Source organism: Vigna unguiculata, chromosome 3 (genome assembly GCF_004118075.2).
Source record: "Vigna unguiculata cultivar IT97K-499-35 chromosome 3, ASM411807v1, whole genome shotgun sequence".
Taxonomy (NCBI): domain Eukaryota; kingdom Viridiplantae; phylum Streptophyta; class Magnoliopsida; order Fabales; family Fabaceae; genus Vigna; species Vigna unguiculata.
In genome coordinates, this window is record NC_040281.1 from 48462317 (window position 1) to 48483100 (window position 20784).

Consider the following 20784-nt stretch of genomic DNA (forward strand, 5'->3'; position numbering starts at 1 on the left):
TCACATTAATAAAGATAAACTTTGTTGTTGGTATTCAAGTTCTATTGATCAACACGATAATGTGAGATATTTGTTAAAGGTTGTTGGTGAACAATTCATCACATTTGATAAATCCTTACCAACACTATTATCATCTATTTTTTATCCTTAAAGCTTATCATGACTCAAGGAGTGCGTGATCAATCATGCACGTGAGGGACATTGTGGCTCAAGTAAAGGCCTTTGAGGTTACCGTGTCTAATTCTCTTCAAGTATGTTATATTTTATTTATTTTGTCTCATTAATATGCTCATTTTAAAATTGCTTATAACACATAAGGATAAGTGATCTATTACTGAATTAATGACCATGTGTGTTCAAGAAGAGGAAAGATTGCTAATGCAGGAAGGTCAAATGGTAAACTTGACTACTTGTCTTAAGAATAAGAAGAATCAAGTTAATTAGAAGGGAAAAGTGTTTATTAAGCCGATTATAAAGAAGGAGTCCAAGTGTTTCTTTTGTAAAAGGATGGGACACATGAAGAATGATTGCATAAATTGAAGAATTGGTTAGAGAAGAAAGGTAATTACTTTTGTTATGAATTTAATATGACTAGTATTAATCACAAAACATGGTGGATTGATTACAGAATTACAATCCATGTTTGTAATACCATATAGGGTATGCAAAACCTAAGGAAATCAATGGGACGTGAACATTGCATCTATTCAGAAAGCAATATGAGTTCATATGTGGAAACCATTGGGACATGCAATTTGGTTTTAGTAGTGGTTTTATTTTGTGTTTAGAAAAATAGGTCTTTTGTGTTCCTAGTTTTGATAAAAACTTAATTTCCATTTTGCGATTTGCACCTTTGGGTGTTTCCTTTAATTTTATGGAATGTGGTTTTACTTTGTTGAATAAATCAAAAGTTGTTGGTTTTTGTGAACTATGCGATGGTCTTTACTCCATTAAATTACAAATTATATTGGTTATAGTTCAATGCATGTTTATGTTGGGTTAAAGTGATGTGTTGTGAATTAGCATTCCCCTACCTTATGGCATCGAATATTGAGACATGTCTCCACCGAGAGAATCAAGCGATTAGTAAATGATGAAGTACTTAATACTTTAGATTTCACTGATTTTGAAACTGGTCTAGATTGGACTAAGGGTAAGCAAACTAACCAATCCAAAAGAGGTGTTAAAAGGAGTTCAAACTTACTAGAAACTATTCATACAAATATTTGTTGTCTAAATATAGATGAGAGTAATATGAGAGATACTTCATCACCTTTATAGATTATTACTCACGATACATGTATATTTACTTATTTCATTCTAAGGATGAAGTTTTATATGCCTTTAATGTTTTTAAGGATAAAGTAGAGTTACAATGCGAGAAACAAATTAAGATTGTGAGATCAGATAGAGCTGAAGAGTACTATGGTAGATACACTGAGTAGACAAGCACATGGTCCATTTGCGAAATTTCTTCAATAATATGGGATTGTTGCCTAATAAACTATGTATGGTTACCCAAATCATAATGGTGTGGCAGAAAAAATAAATCGAACTTTAATGGATATGGTAAGAAGTATGAGGAGTCATGCAAAGCTTCCTAAATTCTTGTGGATTGAAGCACTTAAGACGACAATGTATATAGTGAATCGAGTTCTAACCAAGGTTGTTTTAAGAACACATATTGAGTTATTCAAAGATTGAAAACCCAATTTACAACACATACGCCTTTGGAAATGTGCATCTAAAGTGACATTTTATAACCCACAAGAGAAGAAACTAGAACCTATGATTATTAGGTGGTATTTCATTAGATATGCTGAAAAAGTCAAAAGGTTATAATGTTTTATTGTTCGTCTCATAAAAATTGAATTATGGAATCAAAGAATATAAAGTTCCTTGAAAATAAATTAATTAGTAGGAGTGATTTAATTCAGAATAATCATAATGAAATACAACCCTCTAAATCAAATGATAAACTGGTAGTCATTCACACTCCTTTGGTTCAAGAGCGTATTAAATAACTAGTTATTCAAGTTCCACAAATTGTTGGAGAAAGATCAAGTTTCTAAAGAACAAAATGAACAATAAGTTTCTCATGAAGGTAGTAAAGCAACACTAAAAAGATCTACAAAGATCAAAAGATCAAATAACATTTTTTAGTGATTATGAAGTGTATTTACAAGAAACATATTATAACATTGGAGCCGAAAATTATCTTGAATGGGAACAAATGAAGAATGTTTCATATGCTTCAGTTGTTGGAAGTCTGATGTATGCTCAATTTTGCACCATATTTCACATTTGACGGTTGGAGTTTTAGGAAGATATCAAAGTAATATAGGTGTTGACCACTAGAAAACTACAAAGAAGGTAATCAAGTCTTTTCAAGGATTAAAGGATTTCATTCTCATGCACAAACAAACTAATAGTTTGGAGGCGATAACCTACTTTTATTTCTATTTTGCTGGTTGCATTAACACCAGAAAATCAACATTTGATTATTTTTTTATGCTATCTAGTGGAGCTATATTTTGAAGCAGCAAAAACTAGACCTTGACTGCTACTCTAGTATCTAATATGGAGGTTGAGTTTGTTTCTTATTTTAAGGTTACCTCATATGATGTATAGTTTAAGAGTTTTATATGTGTTTAAAGTTGTGGATTCAATTGCTAGGTCATTTAAGTTATATTGTGATAACTTGCGTTATTTAATATAGAAGCGAAAGTCAAATAATCTCATTGACATTAAATATCTAGCTATAAGAAAACATGTTAAGTGGTCATTGAGCACATTAACACAAAATTAATGATTGTCGATCTTTTAACTAAAAGCATGCATTAAAGAAATTTAAGGATCACTTAGTGCAAATGAGAATTGGTTTCATGTTGTGACAATCATTATTTTTAATTTGATAAAACTCTTATTTAATTTTTTCTCATTTTGTTGTGCACATATTTATTTATTTTGAGAAATTTCGTTTGACCCAAAATAAACATATTGTTTATCATTTTAGTTAAAAGTCTTTGATGACATAGTTGATATATTGTGATACATGGGAGACAATACTCACTTTCGGATACCTGTCACCACGATCCTTGTATGTAGTTTAATGTTGGAAAATTTCCAAATATTTGATATGTGGAATAATATGAGATACTCACATGGTCAATTATTTCTATAGATGTGGTCCATTTGTTAGTCAATTTACAATTGTTGCATAATTTTTGATATTGTAATTCCATATAATTGGCAACAATTTATCATGACAATAATTCTCTGATGGTACTCTCTGTATATGGTCATCAAATCTACTTTCTTCTACGATATATAGTATACCATCAAAGTTCATATAATAGTGATTTAAAACAGGAAAAACACATTAAATAATTTCCACAGCAATAACCATGGCAAAAAGTTAGTCCTAATTCATTTTTCCACAATAATTTTATAAAGTAAAAGCATTAGTAATTATTAAGGATGGCAATTAAAATCTCCTATAATAATTATAGGATGAATTGAAGCTAATCTATAATTTATCCCGCATAATTCACATTCATAGATAAAGTTGGACAAATTGACTCTCACAAATCAATATGAAAAAAACTCTATAAATTAGTTGGTCTGAAAAAGAACAACTATATAATTATTTTTTTGTCTAAATAAGTGGAAACGCATGTGTTATCTTTATTTATTTCTATAGACAACTTTTTTTATTATAAATAGACATTTTAGTTTAAAAAAGTGATTAATTTTTAAACAATGATAAAATAAAAAACAATTTAATTAAAAATATCACGTAGAGGATAAATTTAGTAAGATAATTATTTTAATTTAAAAATTATTATTTAAAATTTAAAAAAAAAATGTATAAAAAAATATAAATTCGCATAGATGAAATTTGCGATTTTAGGTAAAAAATATATTATTATGTAATTATAATTTAAAATAATTAAATTCTTATTAAATTTGTTTACACTTTTATTTATTTTGAAAAGTTGCAGTGTTTTTTTTCTTATTTATGAAATGTTTTATTATAACGATTATTAATCAAATTGAATCTTTATTTATTTTTGTAAATTAGTTTATTTTTATTTATCAAATTAAACTTCTATTACATTGAGTAGTTTTTTTTATCATTTTTATGATGTGTAATTTTTATATAACATCATCAAATGAAACATTAGTTATTTCAATTTATAAATGATTAGTTTTATTTAAACTATAAACAATTAAAAAAGTAAGTTAATAAACAGTAAAATAATATAATAATTAATTATTTATATAATACTGAAATAAATAATAGTATTAAAAATAAATAAAATATATTAATATACATTGAAAAATTACATACATTACAAAAAATAACTTTAATGAAGTAATTTATAGTTTATAAACTTGAAATTTCTAAAATGAACGACTTTAAAGTATTCATCAAATATTTGTATATTGATCACACTAATTTATAAGTTAGTAGTTAGTTTACAAATTTTATCGAACACATTCTCTCTCTATATATATTAACATCACTAATCATATATGCATGTTCACTTCTCACACATCCAATGACATGACAACAATATTAATTTACTAGTTTCATATTTATTGAAGGACCTTTTAATTTAGTTGACAGATAACAAATATGCCAACTTAATGTTTAATATATAATTTAGCAAAATTCCTTAAAAAGAGAGAAAAAGACTAACCTACCAATGAAATAAATATTTAGGAGTCATTTCTTACTAATATGCTTATTACTCATATATTTCACCTTTTACTAAATGTTTATTGCTTTACTCCTTTTAATTTAATTTAATTTAATTTAATTTAATGAACTGTCAGGGCGCCAAAAATTGCAAACCATGACGTTTTTAGGGTTTAGCAACAGATAATTAGGGTTTTACCGCCCATCCCATTCAAGAAGAGTGTTACAATGTCTGAAGCAGAAGCAGAAGCAGAGACAGGTTCCATGGCTTCTGTGGTTGCTTCCCTATCAAAAAGCTTCTATCAGGTGCCTCCGCCTGCGGTTCCTCCAATGCTGGATTGCATTCTGGTGTCTACTGGGTTGTCTCCCCTGTCACTCTTCGCTTCCCTTCTCAATGATTTCCCTCGAACTCTTAAGGTACCACTAATTCTTCTCCTTTATTTAACCTCCATTTCTCTCACTTATTTTGTTGTTCACATTTTTGTTTTATTTGATGATTTTTAACAGGATGTTATCAACGAAGGTGATGATGATCTGGACGCTGATAAACGCCCCTATCTTGTGTCGCTGGTAGGCGCGTTTTGCCATCTCATGAAGAAAACAGGTGAGTTATCAATTAACCATTTTGTCTAATGCCTTCTTTTGTTTATTCTTTTTACCTCGAACGTTCAGATTATGTTTTCAAATTTTGTATGGCTTTTACTCTGTTTTTGGTCTGTAAGTCGTAAGTAGGATGCTGTACTGAATGAAGCATTTGCGGCTGTCACATTACCCTTCATATTCTTCTATCTAATATATTTCTTTACAGGGACTGGTTGTGAAGCTGTAGGATTGTTTGTGCAGAGATGTTTTCTTCCTTTAGCTAAGGTTTTAAGACCCTTGCAGCATGATTTACTTAATCAGGTATTATTAGAGAAGTAGGCAAACAATTTTGTTTTATTGGTAATCATTGGAGAACTTTTAACTAATTTTGTTTTACCTCTATCGTTGTTGGATGTGTGCATTATTTTGATGACAGATCACAGAATCGTTAATCGGTGTAGTTATTGAAACTTGCACGTGGGAAATTCTTGAAGAAAATTTGGTGCCAATTTTCTTAAAATCTGTTGGTCTTTCCATGGGTATGCTTCATAATGATGATTTGGACTTTTATGAATGGAGTACCGATTCATGTCACCAACACTTGAATGATGTCATGATTGATCCACCGATGGACAAGGAGCTGTTGCTGTCTCGGTCAAATAGTTTTGAATTGTCAACATCATGCAATGTTCTGTCTGTAATTCTGGAAGCTGCCCTTCAGTATATGCTAACAGATACAATCTCTAAATCAGTGGAAAGAAAAGGGTGCATTGCGGATAAATTTATTAAAGTTTTGATTTGGGAACTTTGCAATTTGATTGAACGGATGCTTTTACATAGTCCCGAGCACAGGTCTTGTGCAGTAGGCCTGCTTCTTCCTATCATTGTTAAAGCATTACCTGCCATTTACTCATTTGAAATCTCAATTCGTGGGCAGAGACATGAGTTTTCTCGGTAATGTTCATCTGATTTGTATGCATTTCTCATATGTTTATATATGTATCTTGTATATTGATATTATTGGTTTTCAGGGACTATTTCTTCATCAAAATATGGAGCTGCTGCAAAACACTGTTTTCAATTGGACCTTTAGAGAGAAGAGAGGCATATAATATTCTATCATTGTATTTCTCTTTTTCCTGGTCCATAGAAGAATGTGAACATGATGACCATGATACAGTCGTTATAACTGAAGAATTTGACATAAGAGCAGAAAAAGAGTTCTGGAAGGAAATAAAAATAGGGCTGGTACTCAAGCACTGTTTCATGATTTTCTGTGTGTTTACTTAACTTGTCATTGTTTGCTTACTTAGGAATGAAACTAAATCTGATCAGGTTGACAAAGAGAGTATAGTGAGGAAACAGAGCTTACATGTATTGAAGATGGCTCTCAATATACAAGGAGGAACCAATTCCGTGCCTAGCATTTCAAAAAAGAATACAAATGAAAAGCATCATGGTGTGACAAAGAGGGAAAAATGGGCTTACAAGGAAGCCACGTCACTTGGTGTTGGTAACCTTTTGATGATAGATGACCTGATTATTAACAACAAGCAGTATTGGGACGCATTTGTGCTTTTGTATGAAATGCTCGAAGAATATGGTACTCATTTAGTTGAAGCAGCCTGGAATCATCAGGTGTTTAATCATGTGTTCATTTTTTTTTTATCATGTTTATCTTTATTGAAATTATATAGATTAGGGTAGAGATGGGGTGAATGAGAGAACAAATTAATATGAAACAACAGAATATTGATATCTGGTGTGAAACAATTTCTTATAGCTTATAACACAGTTCACTTCTGTTTATACTAATACACAACTTCTAATCTTAATTGAATATCAAAATGAATCATGATGTATGGTGAAATATGAAAGAGATCATCCAATATACTACATTAGATGATATTTTAAAATTCAATCTTAACGATATAATGTGTTACATTATTTTTATTCTATCAAATATCAACATCCTACTATAAATGTGTGGTTTTGGATTGATGAAGATTGTGTGCGTGGGAGGGCGTAATGCTTTGATGTTTTGGAATAATTTGGATAATCGGAAATGAATGAGAGGAATAAATAGACAAGCTGTAATGCATCCTTACTAGATTTGTTGTTTGCCATTTTTGCATAATACTTGCAAAAGTTTTCTTAGTATTAAAAAATAGAGGTGAACATGCAAAAGTTGGGTTCCATTTTTTTTGGTTATTGATATACAATATGCATGTCATGCATTTGTTCCTCAGAGTCATGTTTTGTACATTAATTTATTAACAATTCTTTTTATATGGTTGTGGAGGCCCAAAAACCCTTGGTAGTTAAAGTGAATTTAGTATAGTTTGGAATAGAAATCTGTGAGGACATTGTTGTTTGCAAGGCATTATGTTCATCAAACAATCTTAGCACACATTTTTATTTGGTCTGTTTCCAAATGTATACTTTGTCGCACACCTTTTTGACCAAATGGTTCGCTTAGTGCATATCACTGATATTTTGGTTTCGGATTATAGTGCTTGTACAATCAATGGATGATATGCTAAATTAATTGTTTCATACAGGTGTCTTTGTTGCTTCAGTTCTCGGGATCATACCTCAATGTTGGAAGCAATTTCAGTAAAATTCAACATCAATTTGAGACGTATGGCGAGCCTTTTGATTGGCTATCTATTTTATGGGAACGAGGCCTTCATCATGACAATCCTCAAGGTTAGTGTGTTCATGATTATGTTCTAGTGTTGAATAAACTTATATTTTTAATTTTATTACTATTAGAAAACTTTGTGAGTATACTCTTAGTGGATGGATAACGGTATGAGTTTGTTCTCCGTTTATCTTTGGGCTTGACACAAGGAGAATGAATAGAAGAAGGAAGAAGACTAGACTTAGTAAATGGTGAAGCATTAGACTCAATAGATGGTGGAGTATTAATGGGACTTAATTTTGGGAGAATGAGGTTTTCTTGTTAAGAATGAATTAGCATGAGCTTTACCTTTGAGTTTAGGTTGAAAGCATTGTGTATTTTCATCAAGGGTGACATCATGAGATACAAGGAATCGTTTTGTTGGAGGTTGTTAAATTTGTATCCCTTTTAGGTAGGTTTGTCACTCACAAATATGCATTTAATAGCCTGAGGATCAAGTTTACCCTTATGATTAGAATGAACATGGAAAAATGATAAGCAACCATAAACTTAAGGTACAAGATGATTTGTTGTCCTAAAGTCCAATAAAAATTTGGAGGGTAGTTGAATGAGACTATTATTGTATAGTGTTTTAGATGATAGACGATTGACCAAATATGTACCGGAAGGACAACTTCTCTCCAATACTGTTTCGGAAGATTCTTTTTGAGAAGAGAGGCTCACGTTATTTATAAGATGCCTAATTTTTTTTTTCTGCCAACCTCATTTTTGTTGTGGGTGTTCACACAACAAGATTCATGAATTATCCCTTGTTAATTGGAGATGGAGGACAATGTTTTGTTGAAAAAGTCTTCGACATTAGTTGAACAAATTCTTTTAATGCCTGTCTCAAATTGGTTTTAATCATTTGGATGAAGTTTTGAAAACTTGGCTCACTTCACTTTTTTGTTTCAAGAGAAATACCCATGACACTCAAGTGCAGTCATCAATGAATATGACAAACCAATGAGCCCATATAAGTTGGGAATTCTAGAGGGTCCTCATGCGTTACTTTGTATTAATGCAAAGAGAACAATCATTTTTTAATTTCTAGAGGGAAAGTCAACAAGCCCGTGCTTTGCAAATTCAAAAGTATCACAAGAAGTATTTGTTTATAAACTTTTTGGAATAAATTAGGAAACATAATTTCTAGGGTACTGAATGATGGATAACCTAAATGAAAGTGGTATAACTGGATTTTTTCTATATTGGAGAGAGTTTTTTCTTATATCAAAGACAAAGGAATTTGACTCTTAGTACTGTGCATCCTATTTGGGTCCACTAGAAGGTAGAGTCCATTGTGTTCCTTAGGAAGTCCAATCGCCTTCTTCATTCCCTGATCCCGGAATTGGTAGGTTGTAGGATTAAAAAGCACCAAATAGTGTAAATCTGTTGTAAGCTTGTGACAAGAAATCAATTTGGCAGATAATTTGGTCACATGCAAAACGTCATTCATAATCAGAAATTAGTTTGGGTTTATCATAATATCTTCTTTTCCAGCAACTGTAATGAAAGTTCCATCTGCAAGTGAAATTCTTTTGTTGCTTGGACAGGGTCTATGAGATATAAACCCAGTACATGATTGAGTCGTTTGGTGTTTGGCTCCAACCAACTACCCATACACTTTCTTTAGAGGAATTTAATCCATTAAGTGCACAGGCGTAATGAATATTACCTGCGAATGTTAAGGTGCAATTACCTGAGTCTGTAGGTTTTGTTAATGTCTAGCAGCCCCCTTAATTTAAAATCTCCTCTGTGCTGAACTTTTGTGGGTTGAGTTTTTTGAGTATCATACATTTTTGAGGTTTGAAGTATGACAATGAGGACCCGGAAGGAATACATGGAAGAAAGGATGGGTTGTGGTGTTGCAGCAATGCAGGATGCACAAATGAATACAACAAAAGAAAGAAAGGGGGTGTGGTTTTGCTGCAATGCAGGTTGCAATGATGGGTTGTGCTAATACCATGTCATCAGAACTGTTGATGATATTATTCATTGAGGAGAAATTGCACGTAAATTGAACATCCCTACAATTCACGTTCAATGATCCCGTGCAATAAGTATAAATTATACTGTCAGCCCATTAATCCTTGTAATTATCCTCCTAATTATAAATGTAGCTAAATCTCCTAATTATGTTATTAAAACTGTACAAGGAAATATTGATTGCAACATAAATTAAGGGATTCTGACAATTAATACGACATTAAAGTCAGGATACAACTCTCACTAGCTAATTCTATACTGTTTTATGTATTAAATTAGTTATTCTTTTTTGATTACCATTTTTTATTTTATGTTGTTTTTTAATAAATGCAGTGAGGTGCCTGATCATGCAGTCTTTTCTTGACATCAATTGGGAGAATTATGGGAAATACATAAAATCAGTGCCTGAAAATTTTGTTCTTGGTCCATTTATGCAAGGGCTAAATGACCCAATACACCACAAAGAGTTTGGTTAGTGCTTTACTCCTTGGGACCTTTTCAAATGGTTCCTTTTTATTCTTTTTTGAATCTATGTTAAGCTTTTTCTTTTTGAACTACTTAGGCAACTATTTAATTTCTCTTAAAATAATTACTTTATTCAAATCCGTGTTCCATTTGTTGCTTGATAAAGTGAGTCCCCATAATCTTTATCGAAATATTATATTCTGCTTGTTTGGCTTTGGATTTTTTAGGTGTAAAAGGAGTTTATATGTCAAGGGTGATTGAAGGTGCAGCCAAATTTCTCCGCCATTATGTTAGTTTTCTAGCTCCAAGGTATGCTTAGAAATTGTGTAAGTGGACTGTATGTGTGTCTGGGTGTGAAATGATTCATATGAAAGAAATGTTTTAAAAATTACGAGAATTTGGAATCCTTTTGTTTTTACTACGAAACTTTAGCACTGAAAAAAGGTTGCTTATAGCTGGCCTGAGGCAGGTTAGAGAGAAAAAAAAAACGTGGGTTCAATAGAACAATGTAATTGCTTTGGTTCAAACTTGAGAATCCTGTAAATTTCTTGAGTAGAAATTTTCAGGAATCTTAGAAAAAAACCCTGTTCCATAGTTGGAGAAGTTGAAGCAATTTATGGAAAAGTTTAGTTATGCTCCACTTGAATATACTGATTCCTGCTAAAGTTGCAGAATCAAAGCAGCTTATTTTATACTCTTTACACCCCAGACCTTCATGCCAATCAGCAAAGAGACTTCCAGGTTAGGTGGATATATCCTGCAGTCTCTAAAACAACTCATAAATTGTACTCCATGCTTGTAAACTATCAGTTTTAATTTATTTTATATGACAGGTATCCATCTCTCTAAGAGCTACACATTATGTTTGTATGAGTTGACTGGACGTGAATGGTTTTGTTTTAGCTGTTCTTTATGTAAAAGAGTATTTGAGGAATAATACTGGAGGTCTGGAATAGGTGAAAAAGAGTCAACATGTATTATCCATTTGAATTAAAAGTTCTCATTGATGATGTAGTTTTGGAAGAAGCAGAGAATATGACCCATCATCATTGAATATATATACACTTAGGTGTAAATATTTATTAATTGCAGTTGATCATTTTACATGATGTGTTTGTCCTTGTAACCTTGCTTCCTTTACTAAGGAGCTCTTCTTATTGTCATGCAGAGAGGGATTACAAAATCTTACTGTATTAATAGCTTTGTTTGTTTGAAGTTTTATTTTCTCCCCTTATTATGGAAGATATCAGTGGAAAGCGCATCAGAATACTGAAAGAAAAATAATGTTTTCATGTCAGAAAAATCTATCTCTTGGTTTGTATCAATAGGATATGCTCATAGATAAGTAGCCTTGCTATTGCAGGTGTTAGAGAGACCTGGACTTTGGCCTAGTTTCATCGCTCTAACAATTGATGTTCTGACTAAATCCTCATCTCCCTTCTTTTATTTCTAATTAGATAAGTGACACGTAACTTTTTACCAAATAGACTTGGCTTCCAGTTCCTGTTGTTCCTCCTTAGTACAAGTCTGCTAGGTGATAACAAAAATCTTGCCTTCCACCAATTTTCCGGTCCTTTTTTTAGTACCTTATGTTCTTTACTTTATATTTGAGTATAACATCAATGCCAATACATGTACTTCTTTTGGTTTGTTGCATTTTGATTGTTTGAATTGACTGAAATAATGATTTTGGATATCCTCGTGTTTGTACTGATTGCTTTGGGTTATACCTTAGTTCTATTGTAATCATTGCCTTTTCAATTGCTTTTAAATTATGAAACCTCCCTTGCATATTTTGATTGGGGGAACGCAGCTCAAGTATTACAGTTCTGTTATGGTATTCACTTCAGCATAATTTTAAGGAGATGCATTAGGACTTTGATTATGTGTATGTGTCCTTTATTTATTTTAATCTAGGGCTATATTTGTTTGGGAAAAAAATTATTTGGATTTTAGGTCTATAGTTGTTTGTGAATGCTATGCTTTTGTAATCATATTGACCTAATCCCTATGATGATAAGATGAATGCACACTGCTTGCCTAACTAAGTGGAATAGTCTTTCTATTTTAAGGTTTTGTAAGTGAAAATATTGTTACTGAATTCTGTTGCATTTTGGTTGAGTGCAAAGTCATAGTATTTGACCCAAGTTCCTTACTTTACATGCACAGGACATGGGTGTTTTAGGGGGTTGCTTTATCATACATGTAAAGGTACCGAATAGAATATATTGAGCTGATGCGTGTGTATACATATTTATGAATAAAATATGAAAACATTGTAGTGTTTTGACGATTGTGGTTTCAAAAATTTCAATTCTAATTGTGCTAGCATTGGAATTAGTTTAGCATTACAAATTCTAGGTTTGTGCTGTTAAAAGGTTTAGAATTTAGTTCCAATTTGTTCAAAATCATATTGATTTGATAGAATGTGAATTGTTGAGATGAGAACAAATGGGAAATTTTCAGATTGCAGTGTAATTGAACAAGTAGGAATTGTAATTAAAATAATTATAGAGCAAACAGGAACAATGAAAACGATAGAAAAATAAAAAAAAAGTGTGCTTTCATCTATATAGATATGAAAGTGTTGTGATTCTAATTCTCAAAAGCCTTTTCAATATAAAAAGTTAGAACAGACATACTTGAATTTGGATGAGGTAAAAATCTGCTATTTACATGGTCACTGATATATATAAGAAATAGGGAAGAGTACATTATGAGGAAACGTTCTATTCTATAACAGTCAACCCTTAGGCTAGGTACATACACTAAAAAATAACCCTATGAAAGCTGTACAATACAATAGATATCATATTTTTAACATTCTCCCTCAAGTTGGAGCATATAAATTATATGCACAAAGCTTAGAACATATAAATTAAATTCTAGGTCTTATCAAGGACTTGGTGTGAATGTCTGGAGGTTGGTCGTTGGAGTTGATAAATCCAATACAGAGTTCCTTGGACAACAACTTCCTTTCCAATGGTCATGTTATCCTTGACCAAGAAATCATAACTTCACAAAGGCGGACCAAGATAAGTAGTTATTCTAGTTGAGTTTTTGCTATGGTAATAGTAGAAAAGGAAGGAGCAGAAATAGTCAATGTCATTCCAGAGATAGACCCACAACTAGATTTGAGGAGAGAGGGAAGAAAACCCTAAGCTATGTGCAGAGAGCCTTGACCAACTATCTAACTTATCAAACTAGGAAGAGAAAGCAGAAACACGTCCACAAGATGTTGACAAGATGAATGGTGGTGGTTTGTGTGATTATGACATCAGGAAGACAACGTGTTGTGAAGCTTTTTATCATGCGACTACGAGTCTTGTCTGATTGGTAAAAGGGGTCTTTATACCAACTTGGTTTTAGATGTGATAAAAATTAGTGAGTTACATGCTCAACTGATGTATATGCACACATGCATATATATATATATATATATATATATATATATATATATAAATATGAAAACGAGAAGAGTGCTTTACAAAGAAAAGTTATATTGTATGACACTCAACCCTTTGGTTAGGTACATACACCCAAAAAGCAGTTTTGTGAAAGCTGTACAACACTACAATAACAATCAAAATTTTTTCAAAGTCATAGTATGGTTGCAAGAGCCCTAATCTAGCAGTTGATGATTTTGTATTAAAACTCTGCATTGTCCTTATTTTTTGCTGGTTTTTACATTTGATATGCTTTAGGAGGACTTTGATGATTCTTTTTTTCTTTCTTTTCTCCATACCTTCACAAATTCATCTTGTATAGATGATGACATGCATACACGATTGCTTGTCTGTCTATAGTTTAGTGGTTACTTTTATCCATACTGCTATTACTTACCTCTTTGTTAATGTAAATATGTGATGCAATGCAATGCTTTGGCTTTACTTTTCTTATTATCTAAAAGTTTATTGCAGGAAACGTATTGAATTTTTGTACAATTTGGCTTCTACTGCTAAACATCAATCTTTTGGACGAGCTGGACTTATGGGCCTTGCTGACTGCATTGCTTCAGTTGCTTCTGGCATTGGAATACTTAATCATGTCAGCACAGAATCATTTAAAGGAACATTTTCTGTTGAGTTTGTTTCTGAAATAGAAAATCAATACGGTAAAAAAGAATTACTGGATATCTTTAGATATGTTGTTGAGAGCAGCAAACAACATTTCAATCCCAGTTACCGTCTTCAAGGTTTTTAATTTACTTTGCTTGAATTATGTGATTTATATTATTCATTTGGTAACCATAAATTTTAGGGGGCACAATGTAGGTCAACTTATGTCTTGATGATGTTTACAGTTTGTGGCAAAATTCTGGAGGCTGCTGTTTGTGTGGTGTGCGCATTTGATATTCCACTTGAAATTCTTTTGCTTTTCATTTCAGCATTGCCAAAGGAATTTACGGATTATGGTGGTAAGAGAAATATATTATGTCAATGGCTTTCTACACTCTGTAGTCATGAAAGTATTTGAAAGCTGAGGAAAGAAAATACCAAACACTCCATTTTCCCTTCAGTTGTTTGCTTAATGAGAAATCAAATACTATCATCATTGTTTTCAAAGCAAGATTTGAATTTTGAATAGCAAGATCTATTTTCTGAAGTGAGTGAATTAAATCTTATCCCAAACTGTAAGCTAAATGAAATAATTAAATCACAAAATCTATTTATGCAAAGAAATATTTAACATAGTTTTTTAAAACATGTTAATTTTTTTGGGTCATATACATATAACTTGTTGTATAATCAATGGCTGAATATAAACATAACCAACAATATGTGAAGCACCCTTGGGAGAAATAGAATGTTTTTATTGCTAAAAATACATCAGACATATATACAAGATTGGAGGACTAATATATGAAATACATTAACAATACAAATGTAATCAGATTCCTAAGGTTCAGGGATATAATTGGATGCCTATGATTCAGGGATGTTTCTGTTATACAATTTAATATAATCTCCTAAATATGGAAGGATAAAATGTGATTGTTAACATTATGAGGCAACACTTGCCCAAACTTTGTTACTGAAAGCCTTTTGTGATGCTTATTGGGCATCTATTATTGATGGTAGGTATTCTACTTCAGGAGCAGCCATCTTTCTGAGTTCCAATTTAATATCTTGGTGGCCCCACAAGCCAGCAAGTTATTCGCTGTTCTAGCATAAAGGCTGAGTACAGTAGTTTTGCTAAAACATCTACGGAACTAACGTGGCTTTCTATTTTGCTCACTGAATTGCAGGTTTCATTTTAGTACTCCTGTTCTCAGTGAGTTTTGGGAGGGTTGTTAGAGGGAATAGCTAGTTATATTTTATAGTAGGTTACAGTTGTTAGCTTTTACTGTTACAGCTGTTATCTATATATATGTCAGCTAATACTGACAATAGCTTTTTGTTCTAAGCGGTTGCCTATAAATAATCTTGTATGGTTTTTATTTCATATGAGTGGAAATAATAAACAGTTCAATTTGTTAACAAAGTTTCTATCATTCGTTTTCTTCAGGATTGGATATAAACTAAATAAAATCCTTTTTTATTTTGTTCTTGCTTTCTTATATACACATCACAATTTGTTGGTTTGGACTTAAGAGTGTTACTTGTTACAGTATTTGTTGGAATTATGATCTGAGTATATGGTCTAAAAATATGAATTAAGATTAAGTTTTCATCACATTTGGATGTTCAATAACAAAAACCTCCATGCTTGTCTTTCCAAACCATATTTTGTTCATGAATTTGAAAAAAATGTATGATTTTTAGTTCATTAAATTTTGACTACTCTTCCCGTTCCTCCCCAGGTCAGTTAAGGGTGGCTGTGCAAAGATGGCTTTCTGGTTGTGGTTACAAGGATAGGTGTGCCAATTGCTGTAATAATGAGATAAAGCTGTGGAAGAGTCTTTATGACTTCCCACAGAGGTTTGTCAGCAATAATCTTCCATTTGATGTTTCTCTTACTTATGATGATGAGGACTTGAGTGCATGGGAGTCTGAAGCAAATAGATGGGCAAAAATGCTTTTCCTTTCTACTGAGCAGGGCCATCTCCTGGAACCTATTTTAGTGGTTTGCCTTTGCCTTTGTCCTTTTTAATTTCTACAATGTTTATTAAATCTTGGGGGAAATTAATCATTTATAGGAAAAAAAAATCATCAGTGTCTTGGGTTATATATTTGTTTTGTTATAAGAGTGCAATAAGATCGTTTTATGACCTGCCATTGATACTGCTCGTGGCAGGGGTATCCCTGTACCAATTTTATGTTTTAAAATCTAACAGGGAAATGGCAACTGTTATTGCAGTTTATTCGACACAACGGTACTAATATCTTGAAACAAAACCATGATACAAGGTACATAGTAGTCAAATTCATGATTCTTGTCTTGAGCTTAGTTATGGAGCTCCGCAGAGCAAAGGAAAGAGCAGTTGAATATAGTGCCAAAGCCAGAGCAAATGTAGGGAACGCCTTTGCTGGTGTAGTTGATGATCTGGGTTTCATTGATGACATCTCTGAGAAGCTTTCTGATGAATTTGTATATTTATTGGTACCATATTTTATACCCTTTTATATTATGATGTGTTTATCCATCTATTTTTTATATTCTTAAATGTTTATTGGAATGCAGGATGATCTGGTTCCGTTTGCCAAACAATCTTGTTCTGTTTTCTGGTCTGGTGTTGTTACAGAGGACACTGCACTTCCTGGTGCCGTGAAAGGAAAACTTGGAGGCCCTAGTCAACGAAGGTTGTCAGTTTCTGCTACCACTGTTGTGTTGCAGGCAGTAAGTACATTCTCCAACTTTTTTATGGTTGACTGTTTATTTCATTATGAATTGGATACTAGATAATTATTCATTGAAGGTGGTACCCTTGTAACTTAAAATTTAAATCTAAACTAAACTGTAGGTATCACAGCGGCTTTGATGTTTCTTTCCTTCTAGCTAGCTTCAACATTTTACTTTAATGGAATTCCTTGAATAAATTGGGTACTCGTTTACGAAGTAATTTTCACTGATAGAGCCTGTAAATTGTGAGGAACCAACATTGTAAAAGCTAAAATGATTTATACATATACTTGGAAGGTAATGCTTATGCTTTTCACTTAATTCAATAAAAGATACAAAACAGCTCCACTTGTAGAGGAAAAAGGGAGCAAAAAAATTGGGCGTCATAATAGGAAATCTCTATGAAAAAGAAAATAATGAATTTGTGAATTCTCAGTTAAGAAAGAGATAAAATAATTTCCTAATTACAAAAATAATCTATTTCTACCTCATTACTTATAATAAAAACCGAATTTTACAATACATGGAGATACAAAAGATAATTCGTGCATACTTTCAACACTCCCCTGAAGCTGGCATTGAATATGTTGTTCTTGAACAGCTTGTCAATCATGTTATGAAAGTGTTTCTTACCTAACCACTTAGTGATAATGTCTGCCACCTAACATGTATAGTTCTATCATGTAATACCGGGTTGTGTACTATAGAGATTGCTTTCTGATTATGACATTATAATCTTACTGAATATGTTGTACATGAACAGCTTGTCAATCATGTTATGAAAGTGTTTCTAGCTAACCACTTGGTGAGAATGTCTGCCACCTGACATTATAAGCTTACTGGTGCTGAGTTTTGAATCTTCAGCTCTTGTAGCAACTTACTAATCCCCAATACTTAGCAATCCCTTGTGACATTGATCTATATTCTGCTTCCGCTCTACTCAGTCACTGCACTTTTTGTTTTTTACTTCTCCTAGTGATTAAATTTCTTCCAATAGAAGTACAGTGACCCAATATAGACTTTCTATCTCACTGCTGCCTGCCCAATCTGCATCTTTATTGGATCCCACCAGTATGATCCCAGTTTTCCATATAGTAAACCTTTCATGGAGTTGCTTAGAATTCTATCTACCTCTTCAAAGTGCTTACTTTTAATTGAGCACATGAATTGACGTGCCACAAAAACTACAAATCCAATATCTTGGTGAGTATGGGAGTGATAGATTAGTCTTCCAACTAGTCTTTGATACCTTTTTCTGGTCATTACTTCAGCTTTATATGGATCAAGCTTTATATTTTGCTCAAGGGGTGTAAGTCTTGGCTACCTTACAACTCAATAAGCCAACTCCCTTAAGCAAAATCTAGTATATATACTTCCTATGACTTGAGAAAAAGACAAAAGAAAAAAGAATGTGCAAGCTTAATTCTCGTCATACATATTTATAATAACATTAAAGGCTTAGATACAATGAATGAGAGGAAAGAGAAAAAAATAAGAAAGGTCACATCTAGAAACTAGGTTCAACGCAAAACACATAGCAACTTTTCAATAAAGTCTATTTAAAATGACTTGTTCCTACACTCCTCCTGAAGTTGGAGTGAACAAATTGTATGTGCTAAGCTAGAAACAAATCAATTGAATTTGAGGTCCTCTCAAGGATTTTGTTAGGGCATCTGCAAGTTGATTATTGGATTTGACAAACTTCTATTTCTTTGGAAAACAACTTTTCTCGAATAAAATGATAGTTGGTTTCTATATGTATGATCCTATCATGGGATACTAGATTGGAAACAATGCAAAGATCAACTTGGTTATCCTAGTACATCTTCATTTGTTGAGCCTCAAGAATCTAATTCTTGTAGGAATTGTTTTACCCGAGTCCAGATTCTCTACTGGGTTTTTGTGTTGTTCTCTGCTAAGTATTAAAAAATACACTATATTCTTACTTTAAAAATCTTTTTAATATATTTTAGAATTTCAAAATCAGTGACTATTAGTGTATTTTGAATGCACAACAAAGAAACAATATAGGAAATCCAGTAGAGAATCCAAATTCGTTTTACCCATACAAGCTCACAAGTGAGAGACATCATTGTCTGATACTCAGTTTCAACAATGGATTGAACAACTACATTTCATTTCTTGCTTTTCCAAGAGAGAATATTTCCTCTTATGAAAGCACAATATCCAGTTGTAGAACATCGATCCATAGGAGAACTTGCCCAATAAACATCACAATATCAAGGGATATGGGTATTCCCTTTGTCTTCAAAAAGTAGAGCTTATTTTGGAGCCTTCTTAAAGTATCTTAGAAAATGGATGTCAACATTCTAACGATCAATACAAAGATTTTGCATGAACTTACATACAATACCAACTAATACTGTCAAATATGGTCTAGTAATGGTAAGATAGATAAGTTTTCCAACTAGTCTTCTATATCTTTCACGATCAGAAAAAACTTCTCCTTGTTCTGCAAGTAATTTCTGTTTTGGATCCATAGGACAATCAACTGGGTTACAATCAATCATCTGTATCTCTTTCAGGATGTGTAGAGCTTATTTCCTTTGAGCTATTGCAAAGTATTTGAGACTTCCAAGATCCTTGGTCTATATGATTGCATAGTTGTTCCCCTAATTGAGATGTTCAAGCAGCATCATTCCTTGTAATGATTATATCATCAACATACACTATTAAGTACATTTTCCAGGGGAGGTATGTCAATAAAATACATAATGGTCATCCTCACTTCGTTTCAGCCTAATGGTTTGAACAATGTGGTTGAAATTTCCAAACCAAGTACATGGAGATAGCTTAAAACCATAGAGAGAGCAATATAGTTTACAAACTAGGCTAGACTCCTTGTTAGTAACAAACCTAGGGGGTTGGTCCATGTAGAACTCTACCTTAAGATAGGCATGCGGAAAAACATTCTTAATATCTAATGGACGAAGAGGCAAGTGCTGAATGATTTCCATTGTAAGAAAAAGTTGGACAACAATCATTTTGGCCATTGTAGAGAAAGTATAACTTTAGTCGAGTCCATATATATTAGCATATCCTTTTGCTATCAATCAAGTTGAGATGATCAATTTCACCATTAGTCCAACTTTTATGGAATAGACCCGTGACAATTAATTGCCTTTTTTTTTCTTATGAATGGAAGAACTAACTGCCATATGCCATTATGTTCAAAGGCCTGCATTTCAACAATCATGGTTTGTCGTTGTCTAGGATGATTAAACACCTTTTTCTTATTTTTAGAATTGGTAATATAATAAACAAAGGAGATAAAAGAATAGAAAGGAAATAAACGATGATAGTTAAGAAAATTGTAAATAGGACGAGGGTTACATGTAGAATGAGTACGTTTACGAATCACAATAGGTCAAATAGAATCCTCTTATCAGAAGCCATAGTATGAAATGATGATGAGGGACTTGATGAAGAGGACTCATCATGTGGTATTGGACTAGTCATTTGTGTTTGTAGTGATGGCCTAGGTGAAATGGGATGATGAGAGGGATTTGAATTATTGGGAGAAGTTGGAAGTGTTTGGAATCAGATACTTAAAGGGATC

The 20784-nt window shown here is 32.4% G+C and overlaps 1 protein-coding gene across 3 annotated transcripts in view; it reads left to right on the plus strand.

Annotated features, from left to right (window-relative positions):
- The first annotated feature begins 4882 nt into the window (after positions 1–4882).
- Positions 4883–20784, plus strand: part of LOC114178088 — a 40287-nt gene continuing 24385 nt past the window's right edge. For all 3 annotated transcript variants that reach the window (XM_028063788.1, XM_028063789.1, XM_028063790.1), the window contains exons 1-14: positions 4883–5122; positions 5213–5309; positions 5514–5608; positions 5724–6241; positions 6319–6535; positions 6623–6925; positions 7849–7996; positions 10290–10427; positions 10649–10730; positions 14342–14616; positions 14725–14838; positions 16225–16487; positions 16722–16964; positions 17046–17201. In XM_028063788.1, coding sequence (XP_027919589.1) covers positions 4934–5122; positions 5213–5309; positions 5514–5608; positions 5724–6241; positions 6319–6535; positions 6623–6925; positions 7849–7996; positions 10290–10427; positions 10649–10730; positions 14342–14616; positions 14725–14838; positions 16225–16487; positions 16722–16964; positions 17046–17201 — 2838 coding nt within the window. In that variant the 5' untranslated portion in view covers positions 4883–4933. The remainder of the gene's footprint in view (positions 5123–5212; positions 5310–5513; positions 5609–5723; positions 6242–6318; positions 6536–6622; positions 6926–7848; positions 7997–10289; positions 10428–10648; positions 10731–14341; positions 14617–14724; positions 14839–16224; positions 16488–16721; positions 16965–17045; positions 17202–20784) is intronic.